We start from the raw sequence: 20,290 nt of genomic DNA, 5'->3' as shown, positions 1-20,290 counted from the left end.
GGGCAGGGGTGGGCAACCTATGGTGTATGGGCTGGATCCATATTTATCCAGCCCACAGACCATATATCTGGCCCATGATCTAAACTTATCTGTACAGCACCGCCACCATACCTTGTCCAGCACCACTGCTGAACCCCTGGTCCAACGCTACCTCCACCAACCTTGGTCCAACACCGCTGCTGATCTCCTCCCCCCCCCCCACCCCCCAGGTCCAACACCACCGCCAACCCAGTCCAACACTGCTGCCACCATCCCCTAGTCTGACACTGCCATTCCCCCCCCCCCCCACTACGACGCTGCCACCACCCACTCACACTCCCATGTCCAATGCTATGGTTCAACACCACCTCCAGCCCCTCCAAAGTCCAATGCCACCATCATCTCCCCAAGGTCTTCCGCAAACACCACCCACCTCACCACCACCCACCTCACCCCCCCACCACCCCCGTCGGACGCCTCCTCAAAAAAAAAATCAGTGTGGCCCACAATTCAACCACTGACTCACCATCTGGCCCGTGAATGGTAACAGGTTCCTCCCCCCCCCAATCCATTATAGGGTATCCTGCAAAAGGACTCCCAAATCTCTTTGCACCTCCAAATTTTGAATTTTCTCCACATCCAAATAATAGTCTTCCCTTTTATTCATTCTACCAAAGAGCATGAATGTACACTTTCCAACATTGTATTTCATTTTCCACTTCTTTGCCCATGTCCTTAGCCACAGGTATGGTGCTGGAGGATTATAGGCCTGTGAATCTGATGTCAGTAATAGGTAAATTACTGGAACGTGTTCTCAGAGAATGGATATACAGAAACCGATTAGGGATTAGTCAACATGGCTGTGCATGGAAGGTCATGCCAATCTTTTAGAGTTTTTCAAGGATGTTACCATGAAAGTTGACAAAGGGAAGGCCGTAGATGTCGTCTCCATGGACTTTAGTAAGGCCTTTGACAAGGAAGGTTCAGACGCTAGGTATTCAGGGTAAAGTAGTAGGATTTGACGATGGCTGGACGGGAGAACCCAAAGAGTAGTGGTGGATAATTGTTTCTCAGACCGGAGACCTGTAACTAATGGTGTGTCTCAGGGATCAGTGCTGGGACCATTACTGTTTGTCATCTACATCAATAATCTGGATGATAATGTGGTAAATTGGATCAGCAAGTTTGCAGATGACACTAAGATTGAAGCATTGTGGACAGCGAGAAAAGCATTAAAGCTTGCAGCGGGATCTGGACCAGGTGGAAAAATGGGCTGAAAAATGGCAGATGGAATTTAATTCAGACAAGTGTGAGGTGTTGCATTTTGGAAGGACAAATTAAGAAGGGACATACACGGTGAATGGTAGGGCACTGAGGAGTGTGGTAGAACAGAGAGATGTGGGAATACAAATAGTAAAGAGAGCTTTTGGCATATTGGCTATCATAAACCAAAGTATTAGAGTTGGGATGTTATGGTAAAATTGTACAAGACATTGGTGAGGAAAGATATCAATAAGATAAAAAGAGGGCAGAGATGATTTACTAGGATTCAGCTCAGACTTCAGGAACTGAGTTACAGGGAAAGGTTAAAGAGGTTAGGGCTTTATTTCCTGGAGCATAGATGAGGCAAGATTTGATAGAGGTATTTAAAATTATGAGGGGAATAGACAGTAAATGTAGATCAGCTTTTTCCACTGAGGTAGGTGAGATACAAACCAGAGGACATGGGGTAAGAATGAAAGAGAAAGGTTTAGGGAGAACATGAGGGAACTTCTTCACACAGTGAGGGGTGGGAGTGTGGAATGAACTGCCAGCTGAAGTGAATGCGGGCTCAATTTTAACATTTAAAAATAACGCGGATAGGAACATAAATGGGAGAGGTGTGGAGGGCAAAGGACTGGGTGCAGATCAGTGGGACTAGTCAAAGAAAATGGTTTGGCTCAGACTAGAAGGGCCATATGATGTAATGTTCTATGATTCATTCTCTGAATCTACCATATGAACTCATGCAAGAGTGGAATCTTGGGAACCAATTTTTTTAGATCATATTTGGAGGTTTGACTTTTATACAGTTATTACTTTTGACTGCGATGAGTGCCTGTGTCATTCAAGGCGTCAGGAGCTCAGATGGACAGGTGGCTAGGACGAGGATCTGCAGTCGGGCGTCAGGAGCTCGGAGGGTGGGCGGCCAAGGCAAGTGTTCATGGTTGAGACTTTGGAAGTTCAGATAGGCAGGGCCAAAATAGGGGGTCAGCTTTTACACAGGATATAGGGAAAATGCATGATATTTGAGCCAAAAAAAGAGGAGGGCTTCGACTATTACATGGGATAGACTATTACAAATATGAATATGGTACCTAAGTCTCTCTGCAGTCTTTTAATTTCCTCTTTACTACCTGCCCTCCACCTGTACTTATTTCATCAACAAACTTAATCACAAAGCCATTTATTCCACAATGTGTGTGAATGGGGAGGGAAATCGGAATGTTTGGAGACTGGGAGAACAAACGATAGGTCTTCAGGCTGCTCAGCACATGGAGGAAACCTACAGAGCCACAGGGAGAGCATTTAGATTCCACACAATCAGCTCACTGGAACTGTGAGCCATCAGGTCCAATGGCTGCGTCATTGATGCAGTGACAATTGGGTTCGACTAGCTCAGGATCAATTGATTAGAGCGTTTCCCAGCGTAAAGGTAGTGGCACCCCCCGCGGTTCCATCTTGGCCCTTACCTCCACATAGCTGTCCTGTAGGTTCTGAACATTCTCGACCAGTAACTTAATAATACCTACAAAACCAAAGCAATTAACAAGTTTTTATGAATCAATATTTATATTGCACTCAAGAGATTGTGAGTGCTGTAATCAATAAAATGTTACACATCCAAGTTTACTGTCAGGACTTTTGTAGTTCAGATTGAGAATAGAGGGGAGGATGCAAAGGAGCGTCAGGGGGCATGGAGAAGCTGACTGAGAATGTAGGGGATGGTGTAGAACGAGGAAGACGATGCACTAGAATGCAACATTGATGTCAATAACGATGAGAGATTATTGTCACATACATCAGTATAATGTAAAGAAAGAAATGGCAGCATTGCTGCTGGTGCGGACCCAGGAGAGCAGGGAGCAGAGATAGCGCTGCTCCACATGGTCCTAGTGCCTGATCCAGATGCCAACAGCTCTGTACAGGCTTTAAGTATCCTGTTAGGAGCTGACAGTGTTTGTGTCTTTAAATTCTGCAACCATGGACGTCTGTGCCAAAGATGGCAGTGCCTGTGCTGGGCAATGGGCCACAAGGAGCAGTGGAGAAGCACATGAGGATAACAGCATGAGAGGCAACCCTACAGAGAAAGTGACCACAGCAGCAGATCAGCAAGGAGCTCAATAGCCGAAGCACCCACAAACACACCTGCGCTTCTACTTCCACAGAGTTTGGAGAGGTTTGGAATGACATCAGAAATCTTGGCAAACTTCTACAGATGTGTGGTAGAAAGTGTGCTGACCGGATGCATCATGGCCTGGTGTGGGGGCACCAATACCTCTGAGCGGAAAGTTAGTGGACACCCCCCAGTACATCATAGGCAAAACTCTACCCCCACTGAGAAAATCTATGTCGGAGAACAGCAGCAATCAAAGATCCACACTACCCAGAACACGTTCTGTTCTCGCTGCTGCCATCAAGAGGTATCACAAGATGCACACCACCGGTTCAGGAACAGCTGCTACCCCTCAGACTCCTCGACGACAAACTCAATCAGAGACTCATTTAAGGCCTCTGCCTTCTTCTATGGTGCTTCTATGCCTAAGATAGTGCACTGCAAGTCATGATACTGAATCCCTAAAGAGTAGAACCTTCGATTTCCTTAAATTTCGGTCCTCTTGTTATTGCCTGTTACAGAACATTCCAGCACAGTACAACCCGTTCAGCCCACGATGTTGTGCCAATCAATATATGCGTATCAAAAAAAACTAAACACGTCATACCTCATAACCCTCTATTTTTCTTTCAACTCTGAGCCTGTCTAATAGTCTCAAATGCTCCTAGTGTTCCAGCCTCCACTCCTGCAATGTATTCCAAGCACTCACCAGTCTTTGTGTGTGTGTTAAAAAAAAAAAGTGCCTTTGATGTCTCCCCAAAACTTTCCTCCCTTTGTACAGATCTCCTTAGGTGTTCTGGGAAAAAGGCACTGGCCGCCTCTGATAATCTATTAAATCACCTCTTATCCTTCTTCCTTTCAAAGAGAAAAGTCCCAGCTGTTAACCTTGCTTCATAAACCACATTCTCCTGGTAAATCTCTTCTGTACCCTTTCCATAGCTTCAACATCCATCCTGTAACGAGGGGATTAGAACTGGACAGAACATTTCCAAATGTGTTTTAACCAGAGTTTTATAGAGCTGTAACGTTGCCTCATGACTCCCGAACTCAACCTCCAACCTGTAATGAGGGGATTAGAACTGTACAGAATATTTCCAAATGTGGTTTAACCAGAGTTTTATAGAGCTGTAACATTGCCTCATGACTCCTGAACTCAACCTCCAACTAATATCCGATCAACCTGCAAGGCAACCTCAAGAAATCTATGGATTTGGACCCCAAGGCCCCTCCGTTCTTCCACACTGTTGAGTATCCTACCATTAACCATGTACTCTGCCATCCAAGTTTCCAAAATACATCATCTCACACTTACTCAGATTGAACTCCATTTGCCACTTCTCTGCCCTACCCTGCATCCTTATTTTATCCTGTTGTAACCATCGACAATCTTAATCATTATCCACATTCCTCCAACCTTTGTACTATCTGTGAATTTACCACAGCATCCCTCGTTTTCTTCATCCAGGTCATTTATATATTTTTTTAAAAAAATCACAAAAAGCAGTGGTTCCAGAAAAAATCCCTGTGGAACTCCACTAGACATTGACCTTCAGGCAGAATGCTTTCTGTCCCCCTCTACTCTCTGCTTTGTACAGGCGAGCCAATTCTGAATCCACACAGCCAAGGTTCCATGGATTCCATGCCTCGTGTCTCTGAGTTAGCCTATCAGAATCAGGTAATGATGGAAAAACGGAAAGAGAAGATAAACAAAATATAAAAGGGCTACGCTGAACTATATGACTTTAAATACTAATGGAATACATAACCAAATTAAAAGGAAGAAACTACTAAATTTAAATGAATAAATGTATTCCATTAGAAAAAATAACATATAGGTTAAGAAATAATATTGAAATATTCGAACAAGTATGGGAGCCTTACATTAAATACAATAGCAAAAACCTACCGGGGACAAACATTACCTAAGTTGATGGAAGGAGAAGGAAAGAAAAGAATGGACTCAGTAGAATTTCTGGTGTATTTTTGTTGAATGACAACATTGTCTGACTGGCTTAATGCAACCTAGATTGTATACCTAAAATGGATGAGAGGGGGGGGGGGTGGGGGGGGTGGCTTGGGAGGAGGGAGGGGGGGGGAGAAAAAGTCACTGTATATGTGTGAAAAAGAAATAGTGTCTATCATGGCTAATGTGATTTATGGTGTGAAAAATAAAAAATTTAAAAAAAAAATGGATGTCACAGGCCAAGTTAACAACCCTCGAGTTTATTCTTATCCCGAGAGTTGGTACCTCCATACCAGGCAGTGATGCAACCAGCCAGAATGCTCTCCCCAGTAGACCTGGAGAGTTTACAAGAGTCTGCAGTGACATAACAAATCTCCTCAGACACCTCACAAAGTCTAGCCACTGGCGGACCTTCTTTGTGATTGCATCAACATAGAGGCAGATCCTCAGAGATGTTGCTACCCAGGAATTTGAAGTTTTTGCCCGCCCCCCCACTACTGAGCCATCGACAAGGACTGGGTCATGTTCCCTGACTTCCTCCTGAAGCCCACAGTCATCTCCTTGGTTTTACTGGCATTGAGCACAAGGTTGTTGTTCAACGAGCTGATCTATCTCCCTCCTATAAGCTTCCTCTTTGCCATTTGTGATTCTACCAACAACTGTGGTGTCATCGGCAAACTTGTAGATGGCATTGGTTATGGGTGTAAAATGAGCAGAGCAGTGGGCTAAGCACACATCCTTGGGGTACACCTGTTTTGATAATCAGTGAGGAAGAGACGTTGTTTCCAATTCGTACTGATTATGGTCTCCGATGAGTAAATCAATTATCCAGTTGCAGAGCTGGGTACAGAGGCCTAGAGTTTGTAGCACTGAGGGAATAATAGTTTTGAAGGCCGAGCTGTAGTCAATGAAGAGCAGCTGTATGTATTAATTGCTGTCATGAGGAACCTTGTCAAATGTCTTACTAAAATCCATATGCACGGCATCTACCACCCTATCTTCATCAATTTCTTTTGTTACCTCCTCAGAATTAGGCCTCATGAAGCATGACCTACTCCTCATAAAGCCATGTAGACTGTACTTTTCCAAATGCTCAAAATTCCTGTCCTTTAAGAATCCTCTCCAATAGTTTGTAAGACTCACTGGTCTATAATTTCTTGGATTCTCCCTATTAACTTCTTTTAAAAAAGGGGACCATTCTCCAATCATCTACCACCTCCCCTGTGGCCAAGGTGAACGGAAAAACCATTGCCAGAGCCCTAGCTATCTCTTCCCTCTTCTCATCACAACCCATTATCGAGAACATTTACAGGGAACGCTGCCGTCAGAGAGCAGCACCAATCATCAAGGATCCACACCACCCAGCACATGCTCTGTTCTCACTGCTGCCCATCAGGAAGGAGGTATAGATGCCACAAGACTCACACCACCAGGTTTAGGAACAGCTACTACCCCTCCACCATCAGACTCCTCAACTACAAACTCAGACTCATTTAAGGACTCTTCCTTGTGCACTTTATTGATTTTTTAAAAATTCTCTGTATTGCAGTTTGTTTGCAGTTCTTCATTTGTTTACATGTGTACACTGTGTATAGATATTTTTGCCCTACCAATAAGTGGTAATTCTGCCGCGCCTGCAGAAAAAAAGATACTCGGGGTTATATGTAATGTCATGCATGTACTCTGACCATAAATATGAAATTGAAATCTCATCCAGTCCCTAATGTTTTTAAGAAGATCCAGCATTTCCTCTTTCTTAATCTGAACAAGGTCCAGCACACTCTATTTTGACCTCATCTTGACCAAGGTCCTTTCTCTGGTGAATAGTTTGTATTGCACAGTTTATTTACATTTCTTTCTTTGATTAGTTTCTCTGTTTTGTCTGCATATCTTTTCTTGTGCAGTTTTCTTTGCACTACTGATAAATAGAAAATCTGCCCTGGCTCGCAGGGAAAAAATCTGTTGTACATGATGTCAAGTATGTACTCTGAAACCTCAACTTTTACCAGAATATGCTAAGATACAAAAATAGGCAATAAATATAAAAGGATATATATTGAAGATAAATATTCACAGATAGTGCAAGAACCAAAATTGTATTTCAATAGGAGGAGGAAGTGGAATGATATGATTTGCATATATCCATTATATTTTCAAATTTTATGGGTCAGATGCTTCTGGAAAAAAAGTTTAAATGGATACAGAATAATAAAACATTTAATTAATCTGAAGTAAAACACAAAAGTCTGTAGATACCATGATCGAAATAAAAACAATGCTGGAGAAACGCAGAAGGTCACACAGGAGTGATCCCTGAAGCCCTGTGATTCCGTGAATCACACCACGTGAAGAATGTCAAAGGTAAAGATACATAACCAATATTTCGGGCCCGAGGTATGAACAAAATGTAGGCAGATGCCTGAACAAAATGGAGGGAGGGAGGGGGCAGGGGAAGAGTACGGTCCCAAAGCTAGGAGGTAATAGGTGGAAAAAGGAGGGAGGGCACAGCAAGTAGAGGGAGGAGGGATGGTTCTGGAAATAGAGAGGGAAGGGGGTGGAGAGCTGGAGGAAAGAAGGCTAAGGGAAGGGGAAGAGAGGGAGAACTTGGAGTGGTTTAGCAAGCAGAAATCAGAGAAATCATTGTTAATGCCATCCCATTGGAGAGTGCCAGGATGGAAAATTGAAATCTTGCTCCTTCATTTTATGGGTAATCTTGGTCTGACGGTACACGAGGCCATGGACAGGCATGTCAGCATGGGAAAAGGGAGCAGAAGTAAAATGGTTGGCCACTGGGAGATCCCCGTCACTGATACGGACAGAGCGAAGGTGCTCAGCGAAATGACCTCCCAGTCTGCGTCCAGTCTCTCCAATGTAGAGAAGGCCAGAACAGGAGCATTGGATGCAGTAGATGACTCCCTCAGATACACAAGTGAAGTGTTGTTTCACATTTGAGACCCTGAGTGGAGGTGAGGGAGGAGCATATGGGCATAAATGTGGCACTTACTCCAGCCACAATGAATCTGAATGTGATGTCAAGAAAATGACCATAAGTTGATGACTCAGTTGGGCAACACAGTCACTGACTGCAACTTGCCCTTCTTTGAATAGGGTGAAGGGGAGAGGGAGGGAGAGTGAGAACAGTTATGGTTTATAGACTACAGGCAGTGCAAGGCACAATCAAAGAATTTTGCTGCTACACAGGCAGCGTAAAAAGGAATGTGCAGAAATTTTAAGTCAATTCCCGCACCACGATTTATCCTGCAAGACCCCTACAACTTTTTAGAGAAAGCCTGCAGTGTAAATCGTACTGGAAAGATTCATTTGGAGACATCCACTCTTCTGCATGACCAACCACCAGGATTGTTGCACTCAAGCATTTGCTGTCTAAAAAGGCACCCAGTGTGAACGGACAATGTTTATGTTAATTTTTTCAACAATTTTCCCAACATTGCAGTCTGAAAAACAGTGTTGAACTGAAATCTGAAATATAACAATGAAAATAACATATGGTATGTTCTGGACAAGAAGGTAATTAACCATATAAAGCAGTGTAAACTGATCCAAAAGTAATTAACGCACCTCTTTAATCATTTCAGAGTACCAGAATTCACAATACAAAAGACCCAGAGCTACAAGGAAACTGATTTGTGATTGAATGAAGGGGGACCCACCTAGTTACCAGTGTTCTATCAACTCAAACACACTTACCCTATCTTTTGTATTAGCATTTGGGAGGGAGATTTTCTGTGTACATTGCTGGTTTACAGTTTCTAACTACATGGTACATTGTCAAGAGAGCCTGCAGACACTGTGATTGTAGTCAAAACACAGATGCTGGAGGAACTCAGCGTAAAGATATTGTCGCCCAGCATAGACCCCTCTGCAATGCAGGTAACCAAGTGACTGGTAATTATAGTACCGCATTTCAAGTCAATACCGATGACAAATGTGTCTGTGTGGGAATGGGGAGGGGAATTGGAATGGTTGGAGAAAGGGAGTTCCAGTTTAGACCCACAGCCAGACCCACCAAACAATACGTCTTCAGCCTATCGGCATGTGGAGAACCTGCAGACTCCACACTGAGAGCTCGCTGGAGCTGTGAGGCAGCAGGTCCAATGACTCCGTCATTGGTACGATTGGGTTTGACTGGTTCAGAATCAATTAGACTGTTCATGTTTCTCAGCCCAAAAGCCCCCCCATGTGGTTCCATCTTGACCCTTACCTGCACGTAGCTGCTTTGTAGCTCATCGTTCTCAACCCGTAACTTGATGACACTGGGGTTCACACTGAGATTCTGGAGTCAAACAATTTTATGGAGTGATCCCTGAAACCCTGTGATTCCGTGAATCACACCACGTGAAGAATGTCAAGAAGCCATGCCAGGGCTTCCACTTTCTAAAGGGTCTGAGAAGATTTAGCATGCCATCGGTTACTCCAAATGTCTACTGATGCACACAGTGCATCACAGCCTGGTTTGGCAATCTGTATGCCCAGGAATGCATAAAAGCTCCTGAAGGTCATCACAGGCTCCAACCTCCCATCCATTGAGCGCATCCATGTGCGCCGCTGTCTCAAGGCGGCAGCAACATCATAACGGACCCACATCATCCTGGACACAACCTCTTCTCACGGCTACCTTCGGGCAGAAGGTACAGAAGCCTGAAGACCAGCACCTCAGTTCAAGAACAGTTTTTATCCAACAGCTCTCAGACTCTTGAACCTCCCCTTGTTATATTGATCAGAAACTGCTCCAAGATCACAAAAAGGTCTGTCTGCACAACGACCAAGTCACTTTTGTTTGCACTAGGATTACTGTGAATCTTTTTTTGGTAGGCATATATAGATTGGTACAATACCATGGGCCAAAGGGCCTGTCTTGCGCTGTAATGTTCTATGTACTAGGTTTTATATTTGTTATCCCTTTATAATCCAATTAAGTGCACCAACTTGTTTTTAGTTATTTTTATGCAAAGTTCCTGTTCAGCTGCAGCAAAACAGAATTTTGGTGCATATGTGTATGACAATAAACTCGTTATTACATTTCCTTTGTTTTTCTGAATCAGGCATTGTGGTCGGTCTGACAGATAAATCAAGAGCAGGAGTAGATCTTGCCCACTATTCAATAACATTATGGCTGGCTTTCCCTGTCACAATATCTCTTCCTTAAAAATCTGATTCTTTCACCTCCCTTTGAGGAAGTTGCAAAAACTCATGATCCCCTGAGGCAAATCGCTCGCGATCAGAAGCTGCAGAAGGCGGTGAATGCAGCTCAGAATATCATGCAAATTTCCCTTCCCTCCATGGACTCTGTCTCCCATTGCTGAAGAAAGGCAGTCATTATACTGAAGGACCCATCACACCCCTGACACACATTTGTCAGGGAGAAAGCTCAAGAGTGAGAAATTACACCAACAGGATTAAAGATATTTTCTTTACCGCAGCCATCAGGCTCCTGAACGAGCCCCACGACAGTGCTCACATGCTGCCCTTGCTATGTGCTAGTTGTTCTTTCTCACTATAGCTCTATGCTATGTAATTGTAGTCTTGCCCTGCTGCTTTGTTGACTCACTGGACCATTTACAGCCTTGATGAAGAGCTCAAGTCCAAAATGTGGGTTATATACTTTTATCTTTACACTGTTTGGTTGAGTTTCTCCAGCATTGAGTTTTTATTTCGACTACAGTGATGCAGATTTTCATGTTTTACTTCTTACACTTGCGAAAGAACCTTTTAAATATTTTTTTTATTTTTTTTTAAAGTTTTGACATACAGCACAGTAAAAGGACCTTTTGGCCCACAAACCCATGCTGCCAAAATACACCCAATTGACCTACACCACCAATACGCTTAAAGAGTGAGAGAAAACCCAAGCAGACATGGGGAGGAGAACAGACAAGACCAAATCAAACTTGGTTTGCTAGTGCTGTATCTTCTTTGGCTTGGCTTCGCGGACGAAGATTTATGGAGGGGGTAAAAAGTCCACGTCAGCTGCAGGCTCGTTTGTGGCTGACAAGTCCGATGCGGGACAGGCAGACACGATTGCAGCGGTTGCAAGGGAAAATTGGTTGGTTGGGGTTGGGTGTTGGGTTTTTCCTCCTTTGCCTTTTGTCAGTGAGGTGGGCTCTGCGGTCTTCTTCAAAGGAGATTGCTGCCCGCCAAACTGTGAGGCGCCAAGATGCACGGTTTGAGGCGTTATCAGCCCACTGGCGGTGGTCAATGTGGCAGGCACCAAGAGATTTCTTTAGGCAGTCCTTGTACCTTTTCTTTGGTGCACCTCTGTCACGGTGGCCAGTGGAGAGCTCGCCATATAATACGATCTGTATCAGCTGTATCAGCATTGTGTTAACCGCTAGGCTAACCTCACCATGCCTTCTCACTGTGCCAAGTATCATGTGACTATGAACTTGAAGAGAAAAAGTATAAACAGCACAAAGCATCATCTTGCACAAATTTGACGTCTGCTCAAGAGCAGGAAACAAACTGTCCTTGAATCAGAGGGTTCATGGTTCAAACCCAAGATCACAGGAGTGGGAAGAAGGAAGTGTGACCAGGGCAGGATGGGACTTTGGACCTTTGGTGTGTTGCTGCAGTGTCCCCGAGGCAGTGGGAGGTGAAGATGGAGTTGATGGAGGGGAGGGCTGCTTTGGCTGTTGAGCTCCTGTGCAGAAGAGATTCACCAGATATCGCCTGGATCGAGCACTTCAGTTAGACTAGACAGGTTGGGTCTGTTTTCCCAGGAAAGGGTGGGGGGGGAGAGAGATAAAGAGTGGATATAATTGAGGTGTTGTAATGGTGTGGATTGTGTATGAATTGCCTCAGGCTGGCCCGCCCCCCTGGTGACACTCTTACCTGGACTCCTCCCCTGGGACCCAGGCCATAAAGATCGGGCTACCTTTCCCTTCCCTTCCCCAGTTTGGATCTGGGCCAGCTCAAGTCTTCTGTGCAATAGAGGCTATCGTTCCCCTCAGTCTTTGTCATTGCAATTATTGGGGCAACTGATAGTACCCAACAGATGTACAAAATCAAGTCAAGTTCAAGTTTATTTATCATCTGATTGTTGAAGTACAACCCAACGAAGGAGTGTCAACACAATCCAAACGCATTCAGATTTAACACCCAAACATTGCAATACATATATAAAAATATTGTTGAATTACAAGGTTTGTCGGGAGCAGTTCATCAGTGTTCAGCACTTTCACTGCTTGTGGTATTGTTGTCCTGGGAAAAAGGTGCTGGGTGTCCACTCTACCTCGGTGCCTCAATCTTGTATACACCTTACAAAACGGTCTGGCACAGTTCGCATAGCGGTTAGTGCAATGTTGTTACAGTGCCAGCAACTGGGACTGGGGTTAAAATCTTGTGATATCTGTAAGGAGTTTGTACGTTCTCCTCACGTCTGCATGGGTTCTCTCTGGGGGCTCTGGTTTCCTCCCTCCATTCGAAACATACCGGGGTTGTGGGTTAATTGGGCGGCACGGGCTGTGGGCTGAAATGTCCCGTTATCGTGCTGCATGTTTAAATTTAAAAAAAATTATAAGGGGTATAGTTATCTGCCTTCCCTAAATCAAACGCAGATAAAACTAAAGGACATGGATTTAGGGTAAGGTGGGGGGGAAGCGATTTAGAACGGATCTGAGGGGGAACCTTTCTCATACTGAAAGTATGAGAATATTTGGAAAGCACTGCCGGAGAGAGAGTGGTGGATGACAAGTTGCACGTGACAAGTGACATTGCAGACACTGGAATCTTGAGAGAAGCTGGAGGGGCTCAGTGAATCAGGCAGCATTCATGGAGAGAAATGGTCAATGTTCTGGAGCGAGGCACCTCATTGAGATTAAGATGTAGATGTTTAAGAAGTGCCTCGAAGAGCACTTGAATCACCCAGGATGAGCAGGCCATAGGCGATGAGGCTAATGGATCCCTCAAGGTTTCCATGCAAGATGACGTGGTGGTTAAGGTGGTGCATGGCGTGCTGGTCTTCTTTGGTCAGGAGATTGTGTTACAGCTCTGTAAAACTCTGGTTAGACCACAACTTGAATATTGTGTTCAATTCCAGTTATCTCATTACAGGAAGGTTGTGGAAGCTATGGAGAGGGTTCAGAGGAGATTTACCAAGAAGTTTCCTGGTTTAAAGAACATTTCTTTTGAGGCAAGGCTAGCAGAGCTAGAGCTTTTCTCTTTGTGTGATGAGAGGTGACTCACTAGAAGTTAATAAGATTATGAAAGGCATAGATCAGGTGGCCAGCCAGCACCTTTTTCCTGGGGTGATAACATGTTTAAGATGAGTGGAGGACTCACTAGAAGTTAATAAGATTATGAAAGGCATAGATCAGGTGGCCAGCCAGCACCTTTTTCCTGGGGTGATAACATGTTTAAGATGAGTGGAGGAAAACTCAAGGGAGACAGAAGAATTATTATTTATTTGTTTTTAAAAACCCTGAGTGGTGCTGCCTGGAATGTATTACCATGGGTGCTGGTGGAGGTTGGTACACTATGGACATTCAAAAGACTTAGACAGGCACATGGATACAAGAAAAATAAAGGGTTATGGGTGTGATGGGCCAAAAGCCTTTCTCCACTCTCCTGTCACCAGACTAACACCAGTCAAAGAGGAGTTCGCCTACCTGTTGGGAAGGGGTTTGGTTGGACAGCACCGAGGAACTTGTGCATCATGCTGTCAAGCTCCCATATCCTGTCCGTCCCAGGTTCAGCGTTGCTGGAGTACTGAGCCTGGGGGATGCTGCTGGAGTTGCGCGGTCCTTGGATGCAGACTTGATTGGGGGCAGAAGGCGGAGGGAAGGCCAGCAGTGCTAACACCAGCAGTCCGCACCTAGGAGCAGCCATGACCCCCATCAACCGCAAATCCCCTCTGCCTCTTCACAGTGAAACTCTTGCAGCCCAGAGTGTTTGAGTCAAAGCTGCGAGGGCTGGCTTCTGATGTACCTACTAAAGAAAGAAAGAGCGTTGCTGAGCAATGCAGTTTTATTTCCTGCTTCCTCATTTGCATACCAGATTCCATTGAGGCTTTACAACATTTTGGATTTACAACACACCTATTTACCGAGAGCTACAGGGAAGATGCCACCAAGAGGGTTGCAGGGAAGATTTACGAGGATGTTGCCAGGACTTTGGGGCCTGAACTACAGGGAAAGGTCGAGCAGGCTGGGGCTTTATTCCTTGGAGTGCAGGAGGATGAGGGGTGATCTCACAGAGTGTACAAATTCATGAGGAAGAGATTATTTGCGCAGAGTAGGGGGATCGGAAACCAGAGGGCATGGGTTTAAGGTGGGGGTGGGGGAAGAGAACAGGATAAAAGGGCGTCAATTTAAAATAGAGATTCAGAAAATTGTCTTTAGTCAGAAGTTGGAGAGTCAGTGGAATGTGTGTCACAGGGAGCTGTGGAAGTGAGATCATTGGGTGTACTTAAGGCAGAGATTGACAGGTATTTGATTAGTCAGGACATCAAGGATTATGGGGAGAAGGCCATGGAGTAGGAGGACAGATCAGCCCATGATTATAGAATGGTGGAGCAGACTCGATGAGCCAATGGACCTACTTCTGCACCTAGATCTTGTGATTTAACAGGAACCTGAGGGGTGACTATTTTACACAGGGGCGGTGGGTGTATGGAATAGGCTGCTTGGGAAGGTGGTTGAGTTAGATATCCTTGCAATGTTTAAAAAATAATTGGATAGATACATGGATAGGATGGGTTCAGAGGGATGTCGGCCAAACACAGGCAGGTGGGACAAGCGTGGGTGGGACAATTTTGGTTGGCATGGGTAGCTAGGGCCAAAGGGCCTGCTTCTGTGCTGTGTACCACAGTAGGTGGCATGGGAGCACTGCCAAGACAACTCCACGGCACTGCTCGTGGAGGTGCTGCCTCACTGCTCCAGGGACCTGACCAATCCTCATCTCCCCACCCTTCCCTGGCCAGAGCCTACGCATTCTCCCGGGGATGGTCCAGGTTCCCCCTCCTCATCCTTGCACTCCCCCCCCCCACCACCACATCCCAAGGACATGCAGGTTGGCCAACTGACTTTGGCTGCTTCAAGTTGTGGAGGTGAGCTCAGCAAACTCAATGGGTCAAATGGTCCAATTCTGCTCCTATGTCTTACGGAGAGGTGGAATCCAGGAGGTAGAGTTGATGGCAACATGGGGGATAAAAGGTGACGGTAAAATTAATCAGAGAACAGGAATGCTCAATGATCCAGAAGAACAAAACATACGAGCAAAATTGGGCCATACAGATCTGTTCTGCTAAGTAAATCATGCCTGATGTATTTTTCATCTCAACCTCATTCTCCTGCTTTCTCCCCGTAACCTTTGACACCTTTACTAATCCCAGTGACTCAAATGTCCAAATTGTCATCCTCTAATATCCTAAGGAAAAATGGAAGACACATTTCAGGAAGTGGGAACCCCGTCCATTATACCTCTCCTCTCCCCCTTTGAGAAGCGATTGCACAAATTAGGGGAGCATGGTCTGGAATTTAAGATGATCTGTGGGTGTGTCTCAACCAGCCATTCTCAACCTTTTTGTTTGGCTATGAGCCCCTGAGAACTCTTCTCAAAATTTAATTTTTGATAAAATATAATTTTAATTTAGACTACAGCACGACAACAGGCCCTTTCAGTCCATGAGCCCGTGCCGCCCAATTACACTCAACTGACCTACAACCCCTGGTATGTTTTGAAGGGTGGGAGGAAACAGTAGCAGACACGGGGAAGAAACTCCTTACAGACAGGGCAGGATTCGAACCACAGACCCAATTACTGGCACTGCAACAGCATTGCACTAACCGCTACAAATTCTTCTTGAATTTGTATATTTAAGTTCTGTTCATATTTCAACTTAGTTTTATTCAGATCTTTTTTCTCCTTTGTTTCTTGTAATTTATTATACATAGTGGTTACAAACCTTCGAATAATAAAAGTATTTGTTATAACATATTCAAATTGACTATGTTCCAGAATTCTCAAATCTATTCCCATTTTCCTCTTCAAATATGATCTTAATTGATAATATACAAATATTGTTTTGGTGATATCTCATATTTCTCCTTTAATTGATCAAATGTCATGAAAACTGAGCCTCAAACAATCTCAAATTTTCTGTATACCTTTTTCATACCAAATAAAGAATTATTCATTGGAAATGGAAGTTGATTTTGTCTAACGTCAATTGAGCCAATTGATAATTTCTTATGCCTCTTTCTACATGTATCCCATTCCATATTAGAAACAAATGTTTTAAAATGGGTATTTCTTCTCTACCTTTAAAAATTTCATAGTTCCATTTATATAGTATTTGATCTGGACTTTCTTCACCTATATAAATCTCAAATGAGCTGCCTTACAGTAATTTTTAAAATTTGGTCACCTCAAATTTCCTTGATTTATTTTCCATGTTAACTTTTCCATACTTATCCTTGCGGATTTTCTCCCTCATAAATCTCTCTAATACTCTTTATTTAATTATCTAAAAAACGTTGAATTAGGTATTGAATTCTTGGAAAAATATTCATTTTGACACAATTCACACACCATATTAATGTTATTGTTTTCCTCTAATCTTTTAAAAGTGCTAAATAGTTCAATTTATACAAATTATTCAATTATTTACTTACTATTATCCCCAAATATTTAACCACATCATTTTGCCATTTAAATTTTACTAACTTTTTACACTGTGTATAGTTTGCATTAACCATCAGCATAATTTCACTTTTATCCACATTAACCTTACATCCTCATACTAATCCATATTCTATTAATCTTTCATTTAATCAATTCAATGAGATTTCTGCTTTAGTCAAATATACTAAAACATCATCTGAAAAAAGACCAATTTTATGAGCTTTATCTCCCATCTCAAAATCAATAATTTCCTCAACTCTTCGAATTACTTCAGCTAACTGTTCTATTGCCAATGCAGATAGAAATGGTGAGAGTGGGCAACCCTGCCCAGAATACCTTTCTAATCTAATCAAACTTGACTTTTGACCATTTACTACTATTTTCACCTTTGGTTCATTATATTCCTTTTATAAATATCTCAGGAAATCCAAATATGTATAACACCTTAAATAAAAAGTTTGATTCTAATCTAGCACTTTATTATTTTGCGAAGTTTTCAAAATATCATAGATCTCATCTTCTGCAAAAGAATTAGATAATTCTTCTCTTCACACAAATTTGGTAATTGAATTTGTTGCAAATATTGCTCAATTTTAATTTAATCTTGTTTAATTCAGACTTATAATTTCTCATAGAACTCTCTAAAATGTTCATTTATTTCCTTCGACTTATAAACCATCTGACCATTCTTGTTTTTTATTGTTATTACAATCCTAGATACCTGTTCTTTCTTTAACTGCCATGCCAACACCTTGTGAACTCTTTCTTCCAGTTCATAATACTTTTTTTTAGTTCACATAATATCTCTTTCAACTTGACTTTTTTGTTTCCATTAATTTCCTCTTTTCCTCATTTGGACAGAAAAGGTTCACTGGGATGTTGCCTGGATTGAACAGTAGAAGCAATTAATGGATAAACTCAGGTTGAATTCCTGAGGGGAGAACTGACAGAGACTTAGAGCAGCCATTCTCATCTGCTCACCTGGGCCTTAAGTATATGCAAGTGTTACAAGATCAAACCAGCAACCACAAAAAAGGCATATCACACAGGGATAAAGATGAAGAATTACTTTGTCAACAAAAATTCACCTTGAAACTTTAATTCAAAATCCCCCCTTTTATAAAATGCCCACTGGTTATTATGCAAATGTCTATAACTAATAAATTCCCCAGCCTAAATATAACAGATGTAATTAAAGTCTAAATTATTTTTCCAACCACTCCACAGAAAAACTTAGACACAAAACAAACACAAAACACACAAGACTCACAAAACTTCGATCTCAACCAAGACAAAGATCATAAACAAAATTCAGTTTGTTTGGTAAACTGAAGCCAAAAGATCTTTGAGAGAGAGAAAGCACAAAATTCGAAGTTGTCTTCTTGTGTTGCTTGCAGAGAGAGGAACAAAAGGCTTCATCCGGATCCTTCTTGTTGCCTTCGGAATGTTCATCCCTTTTTGAAATCCCAACATTCTAAACTGTCTTCCAGACCATGACTCATGCTCTGGGCCTCCTTCCACTCCACAGTACCCTCAGTGGTGGTTTATGGTCCAAGTCCAGAAATTTTTAGATCATTTTCTGCAAATTCTCAGTTCGTCTCCCATTCTCTCAGCAGTCCACCTTCACCTTGGGTCTCTAAGGCAAACTCACTTTTCAACACAAAACCACATAACACGTAGGCCAATACACAACACAGAACGCTAACACAAGAAAAAGTCAAGCCCACAATGTTGGCAATGTATCTTTACCTTTGCTATATAAAGTACACTGTTTGACCAATTTCTCCAGCATTGTGTTATTTTAAGTAAAACCTTGGTTTCTTTTCATCACACGTAACAAATATTTTTAATGTCGTCTTCAGCAGAGAAGTACTGAAAAAACCCCAACTTCACAGGGAGTATAAACTTTGACCAGAGTCCTAGAGTGGCCATCACCAAAGTACTGAAAAAACCCCAACTTCACAGGGAGTATAAACTTTTGCCAGAATCCTAGTGCGGCCATCACTGAAGAAAAGGTTGAGAATGACTGGTTTATAGAATTATGGGAGGTGCTGATAGGATAGATTGCCTGAGACTTTTTCCCAAATTTTAAATAATAGAGGATGATTGTATTCTAGTATTTAAAATTTGGGTAAAAGAGCATCAAACATAAAATAAAGGAGCAAAAATAGGCTATTCAGTCCATCAAGTCTACCCCTTTTAGGTGAGAAGGGGGAAATTTAAAGGAGTTAAGAGAGGCAAGTTATTCTTAACACAGAGTTGGAAGCACTGTCTCAGGATATTTTTAAGGCAGAGATAGTCATAATGTTGCAGAAAGATACAGCACAAAAGTTGGCCCTTCAGCCCATCAACCCAATGGCAACCATCCACCACCCACTTACATAAAGCTCCCTTTAATCACAATTTTTCCCACATTCTCATCAGCTTCACCCTGAGGCCACCTCTTGCCCACAAAACTATGAGAAATTTAACCCTCCCTATATGCCTACTCAGCAAAGGGGTTGAAAGATTACAAGGGGTAGACAGGAGAGGCCCAGTAAAATCTGCTTAAGGATCTGAGTGGCACACGAACACCTCCCTCCATCGTCTCACCTTGCCTGTCACTCCATCTCATCAGCCCCTCCCTCTGTCAAAGGCTCTACAAACCCCCCCCTTCCCCACCTCCTCAATCCAAAACCCTCAGTACTCCAAACCGCTTCCTATTTTAGCCCACCCTCTGATAAAATGCCCGCATTAGTCCTAACCCATCCCAGTATAAACACATGAACAAACCACCAAGTGGAAATGCCTTGCGGCGAAGACCTTCTGGCTCATTTTCAAATTGAATAAAAAGGCAGGCCTTCCTTCCTCACATCCTGTCATTGTTCTACGTCTTCTGATTTCAATGCTCATCTCTCAGTGCAGAATTGGTTAAAGTAATACAGGTTTCACCTGAAAGTATTAAGTATTCTTGAAAAGAACCACGCACTGTTCTTTTTTCCTCTCACCAATAGCCAGTATTTTTTTTGTGCCTTGGGTAAATTATTAATCTTTGGGAGTTTTCCTGCTGACCACATTGATTGGGATTGCCTCTCACACTATTGAGAAGAAAGTTCCTGTCAAACTTTATAAGCTGTAAACTTTTAGTGAACTTTGCAGTGAACCAATATATTAAAATTCACTTACTCTTTCCTCTTGGTGGCCAATCACTCTGTATTATTCAGCTCTGTTGCATTTCACCCAATCTCCATAATAGCTTTCCTGTGATCAGGTGACCAACTTCAAACATAACAAACCAACACCCCTTGAAAGCACAGACCCAACATGCATTTAACTGTGTGTGGTGATAAGTT

General features: G+C 43.0%; 1 protein-coding gene across 5 annotated transcripts in view; it reads right to left on the bottom strand.

Annotated features, from left to right (window-relative positions):
• Positions 1–20,231, bottom strand: part of LOC138744306 (prominin-1-A-like) — an 83,057-nt gene extending 62,826 nt beyond the window's left edge. For 2 of the 5 annotated variants that reach the window (XR_011345438.1, XM_069900217.1), the window contains exons 1-3: positions 19,890–19,990; positions 13,943–14,264; positions 2,712–2,767 (exon numbers count right to left, since the gene is read on the bottom strand). Coding sequence is in view for 4 of the 5 variants with exons in the window: in XM_069900217.1 (XP_069756318.1) it covers positions 2,712–2,767; positions 13,943–14,171 (285 nt within the window). In the remaining variant the exon portion in view is untranslated. Of the gene's footprint in view, positions 1–2,711; positions 2,768–13,942; positions 14,265–17,679; positions 17,842–18,228; positions 18,364–19,730; positions 19,821–19,889; positions 19,991–20,123 lie in introns of those variants that run through there. The other 3 variants (XM_069900220.1, XM_069900218.1, XM_069900219.1) reach the window with 3 other exon arrangements.
• Between the last annotated feature and the right edge of the window lie 59 nt (positions 20,232–20,290).

Source organism: Narcine bancroftii, chromosome 10 (assembly GCF_036971445.1).
Source record: "Narcine bancroftii isolate sNarBan1 chromosome 10, sNarBan1.hap1, whole genome shotgun sequence".
NCBI classification, from domain to species: Eukaryota; Metazoa; Chordata; class Chondrichthyes; order Torpediniformes; family Narcinidae; genus Narcine; species Narcine bancroftii.
Note: the sequence above shows the minus strand (reverse complement) of the source record. Positions and strands in the feature narration are given on the sequence as shown.